The sequence below is a fragment of the Colobus angolensis genome, unplaced genomic scaffold (assembly GCF_000951035.1).
Source record: "Colobus angolensis palliatus isolate OR3802 unplaced genomic scaffold, Cang.pa_1.0 Scaffold180, whole genome shotgun sequence".
Classification (NCBI taxonomy): Eukaryota; Metazoa; Chordata; class Mammalia; order Primates; family Cercopithecidae; genus Colobus; species Colobus angolensis.
In genome coordinates, this window is record NW_012114933.1 from 5,267,864 (window position 1) to 5,275,798 (window position 7,935).

General features: G+C 52.5%; 1 protein-coding gene across 1 annotated transcript; it reads right to left on the reverse strand.

The window, feature by feature from the left end:
• Positions 1 to 3,387: 3,387 nt before the first annotated feature.
• On the reverse strand, positions 3,388 to 6,004 carry CCNO (cyclin O). Its single transcript, XM_011939365.1, has 3 exons — positions 5,367 to 6,004; positions 4,590 to 4,775; positions 3,388 to 4,091 (listed from the first exon to the last, which is right to left on the reverse strand). Exons 1-3 carry the CDS (start codon positions 5,745 to 5,747, stop codon positions 3,606 to 3,608), a joined length of 1,053 nt encoding a protein of 350 aa, XP_011794755.1. The 5' UTR covers positions 5,748 to 6,004; the 3' UTR covers positions 3,388 to 3,605.
• Between the last annotated feature and the right edge of the window lie 1,931 nt (positions 6,005 to 7,935).

The following is a 7,935-nucleotide window of genomic DNA, read 5'->3' on the forward strand; positions in this document are numbered from 1 at the left end:
TTCGGCTAGCGTTGGCGCCGCCGCCTCCCGGCCGCGCCAGGCGAAGAGAGGGAGAAGGAGGGGTGGGCGAGCGCCGGTCTCCCTCGCTCTGGGTACGGTCTTCCCGCTTACGGACAGCGGGAACGGCAAAGTTAACGATTCTTATTTCCTTTTCTTCCCAGTCCAGCCACAAGGCGCACGAAATAAACATGGAGTGACACCCGCCAGTGCTAGACTCCGGCCTTTGCGCTCCCCTCGGGATTTAGTAAGGATGTAGAATACCAGCAGGGACGCCCCGGAACAGCCCCCTTATTACAGAAGCCCCTTCCCTCAAATCTGAACCTTATCCTGGGTCCTGACTCCTGGATTTCCACGTGTTCTCTTTTGGCCTGAGGCCAAGAGCCCCGCCCCGTTCCCCAAACCCCACACGCTTCTTGGCAGTGGCGCGTGAGCACAGCCTTTAAAAGACCGTCCGTTAAGAAAAAGTGACACTACGAACCCTCCTCCACTTTCTGAAAACGCCACAGTGGACAGTCCCGAATCCCCGAAAACCCTGTTCCTGCCTCTCCTAGTGGCCTCAGCGGCCCATCGCAACGTTTGGCTGGTCTCTTCGCTGTTGTAGTCGCCATTCCCAACCCGACACCTCTCCAACGAATGGGCATTTTCCTGAGTTGGAGGCATCTCCCAGGGAAGGGCATCCTTAGGCGAGGGACCTTTCTCAGGACCACTCATATTCATCCAATTTGAACAGTCATCTGAAATTGGAATCTTTGTGTACCCCCCATATTGGGCACCTTGTTTTCCCCTTATACCTAGTAGTAGTAGTTAAAGAGCCTCTAGCAGGAAACAAGATGCCCTAACAGCGGTGGAAGGTAATCCAATGGTAGAGCTGGAATAGACTGAGAGATCCTCTGACCACGAGTAGGTGCAGAAACTAAATTGAGGTGAGGCCAGCCAGCTAGAGTTGGTGTGGTATAGCTGATGGTGAAGAGCTCTGGCTTTAGGATCAGAGTGCCTGAGGAACCAGGTCCATGAGCCCTAGGTCTTTAGGAAAAAAAAGTTACACTGGCCTCAACAGAGTTGCTGTGAAGATGAGTGAGATTATTTGTGTAAAGTGACTGGTGCTTAGTATGCGTAAATTAGCGATTTTTTAAAAAGCCTTTTCAGCTGTATTTCCAGCTTCCCACAACTTGTTCCTAGCCCTGTCTCGTGTTTCCTCTGGTTCCTGAGTAGCACAACCACCAGCCAGTCCATCTCCATCCCCATCCTCGCCCACTTTCCAGCATTTAAAATGAGTAAGGAAGCTCTTAGCTGAGTTTTGGGGAGATCTCTACACATGCAGGTCATTACAAAATTTCCAGGATAGGCCCATTTTCCAAATATTTGTCAATGAGTTCTAAGTTGGAGTAGACAAAAATATGGGCATTGCACATTATCTGTTTTAACAGGAACTGGAATAGCATGATAATGTGACTCCTAGTCTGGATGATTCTGCCACCAGTAACTCATAGCAATCTTGGCTGATTAATGGAGCAGATACTGGTGAAGACAACTCCCCCCAAAGTCACTCTTTTGCCTGGGAGCCAGACCCCAACCCCTTACAACCAAGCAGAGGGCCCTAATAATTTGTGATTTGAAACAGGTGATATGATCTTCCTCCTCCTGTTTCACCATCACAGAGCAGCTTTTACACAAATAGCTTGGCGATCACCACTTCCTTCTTCCACAGCTAAGGAGGAGAAAGTTCCTAGAGAGTTTAGCATAGCAATATGTCAGAAGAGGCATTCAAGGGACGAAGAGTAAGGCACCCTTGGCTCTGAGAATGCCTGGAAGACACACTTTGAGAGAAGTGCAAAGAAGTTTCTCTAAATTTGCTTTGAGTTTGCTTTTTGTGTGTGTTTGTCATACATTTTGATTTATTCTAGGTGCAGGGGAACATGACAGATTTTCCCCCAAAAAATTATCACTTTTTTCAACCATACAGAAAATTTGAAAGAACAGTACAATGAACAACCATATGTTCAACCCCACCCAAATGTTATTTTCCCATATTTGCTGTTTCTTTGCTCCAAGTTTTTCTGCGTAACTCCTCTCCTCCCATCACTGTGCATGTTACCACTAGCCTTTATTTCTCAAGGGCTTTCTATGTGCTGGGGGACCTGTGCTGGGCGATCAGTATGGACCATCTCATTAGAGCTATACTTCCACCCTACTAAATAGGCTCTATTGATATTCCCATTTTTATAGATGAGACATAGGCATAGATATGTGACTTGCTTAAGGTCACCTGGCAAATTGGATACAGAGCCCACTTAGTGAATCACTATACTACCTTCTAACAAGTAAACTTAATCTCATTTAAGCTTCTCAATCTCATTTAGACTTACAACAACCTCGATATCAATTGTAGAGCTCAGAGAGGATATGAAATTTGCTAGAGGTGACAGAGCTGAGATTCATTGCCAGCATCAGATTCATGACAGTGAGACTGAAGGTAATATGACAGGTGGAGTCAAAACTCCAGCAAGCCTCTGTCTCATTTCTCAATTTGGTTTTCTCACATCTGTAACACGATTCCTGTAATGTGACTGTGGTACAGACTGCGCTGGCTCTCCAGATGTGTTCTCTACAGTCCCTAGTGAATGGGGCGCACTGAGTAAATAACTATCTGCCACCTATCTCAGGAAGAGGGTGTTTTGAGAATTACCAGAAACCTGTCAGTGGGGAACATTTAGCAGTGTGGCTAAGAGTGGGACTCTAGACTCAGATCCTGGCTACTCCATTGCTGTTTAATGGTTCTGTGCTCCAGTGTCCTCCTCTGAAAAATGGGATAATAGACTCTGCTCCAGAGTTGCTGGAAGAATGAAATAACAAATGCTGAACACAGTAGCTACTACATAGTTAATGCTCAATATAGCCATTATGACTATTATGCCGGTTACTTTGGGCTCACATGTAGCAGCATCAACAGTTGGACCATGTGATTGCAGGGTAAATGGGCTCGACCTGCAATGGCCATGACCACAGTCAAATCCTTGGTTTCCAACATACTCCAGTTGAACCCGGGATTCTCCATGCCTGGATATTGCTTGCTCTTCCCCACTTCTGCTAGTGTGCCTGTGTGGTTCCCAAAAGCTTCCGAGCCCCACATCTGCCTCACCAGCAAGTGCAACCCTCTGGACAGCATAGAGGTTCTCTTCGAGGGTCACAGGACCAAACCATCAGGTGATCCTGACTCCACTAATCTCTGGAATTCAGTATCTAGGACCTCGCCTGACCTGGTGTTTCCACAGAGATCCCAATTACAGAGTGAACCCAGAGGGAAGGGAAAATCCCGCAAACGTTGCCAACCACCACCATTCCTGAGCTGAATTCACCTTCCCTCCCCGCAGACAGACACTCGCAGGATTTAGACAAACCACAACTGTTTATTGGGGAAAGACTCCCTCATGTGCTTGCTGCAAAATAAATAAAATACCAGATGCTACTATCGTACACTATTTACAACCTGCAGCTGACCAAGCAGGTCCTGAAGCCTTCTCTGTGAACCCATAGTGCACTCTTCTGAGGCTATGGGAGAGGTCCAGCAGCCGGGCCATGTACTAAAAGGAAACCAAGGGTCTGTTTTATTTCGAGCTCGGGGGTAGGCTGCACTTCTCGCAGATCTGAACGGGCAGCATGTGAGTCAAGGAAGTACTGTTTATGGCCACCAGCAGCTGTAACTTGCCCAGGCAGTCCTCCAGCGCCACCTCCGGGTGGTCTCCCAGGCGCAAGTCCACGGGCCGCGGGACCCGCAGCATGCGGTCCGCCAGCGCCAGGCAGCAGATCGCCAGGAGGGAAGGGGAGTAGCTGGTGAAGGCATAGTCGGCCAGACTCAGCTCTGCCACCCCCCGCGCCAGGGCTTGCGCTTCCAGAGCTTCGGAGACCTCAGCCTGCCCCGCCTCCACGCGAGCCTGCGTGAAATGCTCCAGGAAGAAGCTAATGGTGGGCGCACCCAGTCTGAAGTGCAGCTTGTGCAACACAATGCACTCGAGGTTGCAGAGCTGCTGCCGGGAGAAGGCGCCGCAGCACAGGGCCAGAAGCTGCTTCACGCGCGGCGGGTGCACCTCCACCTGCAACACAGGGCGCACTCAACCCCGCCTTGCGGCTTCCCGGGCCCGAGGCCCACCCCAGTATGAAGCCCGGGACTTTCCCTATCCCTTCCAGAGAGACAGCCGGGGCTCTGCCTCTCCATTGCTTCCACGTAAGTGACCTGGGGCGTACTTCCAGAGCAGTTGATCTAACTAACTACTGTCCAACTAAAAAAAAAAGCTTGGGAAATTTTGAAGGCTTTTTCGGAGACTAGACTAGAGGTGCCAAAAGAGCTGTTTGGGACGGATTACAGCTGTTAGTCTATTAGGCTATTTCTTTGGGGGCTGAGTGACAGGATTGTTCGTTTGTGGAGGAATTGTTAAGGCTAAGGGATATATGCATATGCAAATATCTGACAAAATGAGTTCTGGGAACCCAGCACTGAATCTTGCGCGCTAGAAAGACGGGCGGCCAGAGAGTGGCGGGGAGTTTGGCTGCGTCCCCAGATGCCGCATGTACCTGTTTGATGCCCCAGGTACCTGTTTGCAAGCGATGAGCAAGGAGGTGACCCCGAGCAGCTGGAAGCAGTCTGCAGCCACCGGCGTGGTGGTGAGGAAGCGGTCCAGAGTGTTCACCGTCAGGCACAGCGACTCGAAGGAGAGGCCGAATTGGCGGTGCACCGGGATCAGCCAGCTGAGCAGCTTACAGCGGGATTCCGCCGTCACCTGCCGGGAGGGAGACGGGAGGCGGGCCCGCTGGGCTTAGGGTGGAGAGGGACTGTGGGAGGGAAGGAAGGGCCAAGAAGAATCGGGGAACTTCCCCGGAGAGAGGCAATAAGATTTCAGAAAGAGAAACGCAATGGAAACTGGGAAACGCGTGGGCCGTGCTGAGACGGAACACCGGGATTGGGACCTGGCCCAGAGAGCGTCGTACACATTACTTCGCGTAATGCGCTCAGCAATTCAAAAGAAGGGGAGGGGTTCCATTTTGCAAATGAAGAAAGAAGCTCAGGGGTGTTAAATAACTTGCCTGAGTTCGGTAGGAGTCCGGACTCAACCTAGAAACGAATTGCTCTCTACCTTGCCCCATTAGCCAGCTTGGGACTTGGGGCAAGTCCCTCAAGCCGTCTACGCCCCCCTTCTAGCTGTAAAATGAGGCCGGTGACCCGCCCCTCCACGGCCCTTTCTGCTTCGACTGGGGACGGGAGCTGGGCTGTCGCGGGCCCAGGCGCTCGGAGGGCCAACCCGGCAGGAGAGGAGACAGCCTGGGAGGAGAGGAAGAGCGGCGGCGGGGAGCTGGCTCTACCAGCACCTCACTTGTGGCTGCCGCGACAGCGCCTCCCGCGGGTGGAAGTGGCTCTCCTGCGCCTTGCGGAAGGCGTAGCAGCTCTGGCCGTAGTCGCGGAAGGTCTGTAGATCTAGCTGCGCCAAAGGCTGGGCCGGGCCGGGCAGGGGGCTACCGCCCCGCGCCGCAGAGGGGCTGTCTGTGCCGTCTGAGCCGGAGCTGGGTGAATCGAACAGGTCGCAAATGCCGGAGTCTCCCGGGAGCGGGCACGGGTCCAGGGGCTGCAGCGGCTGCTTCCTCTGGAGGCGCGGACACCTGCTCTTCTTCACGGGGGCGCGGAGGTTCTGGTCGTTGTCCCGCCTCCCCGCCCGGGCGGCGGGGCTTGAGGGGCTGGTGGGACAGGGGGTCACCATGATGAGGCCGAGTGGCCGCTTTACTACTTTCAACGCCTGGGCTGCGGCGGGCGGCAGACGCGCCCGCGAAAGTGCGAAGGAGGCCGGGCTCAGAGGTTGGCGCGGCCCTAAGTACCCGGCCGGCTCCTTCTCCCTACCACACCCCCGGCCTCTCACTGGCTGAGCCCAGAGCGGCACCGGAGCCGCGATTTTCCGGCTGAACCACTCGCTTCAGGGCGCAGGCAGCGCGTCGCCTCCGCGGCGCGCCAGTGGGAGGGGGAGCTGCAGCGCGCGCCGGGCACCAGCCTTTCGCGCCTGCGTCGTGCGTTACCCGGGCAACCGGAAGCCGGGTCGCTGCGGGAGGCCAGCACGCTGAGTGGGAGTGGGGTTGCAGCGGGCCCAGCCAAGCGGCTCCACTGCGCCGGATAAAAGATTCTCTCAGGTGGCATCTCCCTGTCCTTGGCCAGATGGTCTCGACACGTGCGCGCACCTCTAACCCAGGTCGGTAATTTTGTAAAGGTCTGATCCTGAGTTCCAAACGAAAGTCTGACTAGAATTCTGTCAACACAGGAAAAGTTTTCTTCAGTGACCCAAACAAGCAATAGTGTTAATTCAGTTGCGTTTGTGGATTTTGTTTCGGTGGCTACCGTAGTAGCCAGTGCCCTTCCTTCCGCCGGCCTCGGGGAGCAGAGCCTCAGCAGGGCAGTCTGTGCTGTGGAATAGATTGGAGTTCCACCAGCCAGCTACGGCGTTCGCGCTCAAAACAAAACGGAAAACTGTCAGATGAACCTCAGTCGGCAAGCAAGTCTGCAGGCCATGAAGACTTTCTCCCGCACTTTTCACCCCAAGCCAAGTAAGCTGGGGCTGCAACGGTTTAAGAACGTTGGAAAGTTGCATTTCGAGTTTGATCGAATTGCTCACAGCCTGTTCCGTTTTAGGTCATTAGCTTCTGGCCTTCTGCCCCGCCGGCAGCCCAGTCCTTTCTTGGTTTTTCCCTGCTTCCTGCGTCCGCTCCTTCAAGGTGATAAACTCAGGGAAATTAAAGCTGGAATGGGGACGCCCAGGCCGACCGGGCGTGGCAGTTTCCTCAAGGCGCCTCGGGTTTCGTTCACAGACTCCTGTCCTGGTAGAAGCTGGAGCCCTTCTCTGGCCTGACTGAATCTTCCTGAGGGTCTCTGACCCTATAGGAGAAGGGGTTCCAGGGAGCACAAGTAGCCTATAATCAACCTCACAGGCACTTGGCAACGGCAGAAAGCCTAGGTGCCCTCAGCCCCAGTGTTTTCCAGAGGCACTCTAAAAGGCGAGGCTACTGGGTGCCAAACCAAGAGCAGGTTCAGCCACCTAACCTCATTCCAGAAGAAAGCTGACAAATGTGCCTACCCAAAGTGCAAGTTTGTCTATGAAAATTTAGCAGATGGTGGGATGGTGTCTCCTAGAGATGCAGGTGAAAGAAAAGGAATGGATTTTGGGTTCTGACCACTATTCCTCCTATTTCCCCATAACTCTGAGCAAGGTCTCTATTCTTCTGCCCTAAATAATGTCATCTGGGCTGGGCGTGCCAGCACTTTGGGAGGCCAGGGCAGGTGGATCACATGAGGTCAGGAGTTCGAGACCAGCCTGTCCAATATGGGGAAACCCCATCTCTACTAAAAATACAAAAATTAGCGGGGGGTGATAGCACACACCTGTAATCCCAGCTACTTGGGAGGCTGAGGCATGAGAATCGCTTGAACCTGGGAGGTGGAGGTTATAGTGAGCCAAGATCATGCCACTGCACTCCAGCCTGGGCAACACAGCAAGACTCTTGTCACAAAAGAAAAATAAAATAAAATAAATAAATAAATAAATAAATAATCTCATCTCTAACATGGGAAACGAGCTAAGAAGCACTGGGAGTGGTACCAGGCCTTACTGCCTCTCAGACTGTTGTTGGGGAACATTATGGGAGGAGCAGTTGAACCTGTGGAGAGGGCTCAGATATCAGACTTCTTCCTAGAGAAGCTTTCTGGGTGAGGAGGAAGAATCCAGGAATTCTGATTTTTTCATATTGGCCCAGGTGGCCAGTGTGGTAAAGTGAAAAAGAGCAGGAAGTCAACTCCTTTTTCCTCTTTTTTTCTTTTAAAAATCTAATTATGCTTTCATCTATTTTTTTTTCTTTTCATGCTTTCATCTATTTTTTTTTTTTTTTTTTTGAGACGGAGTCTCGCTC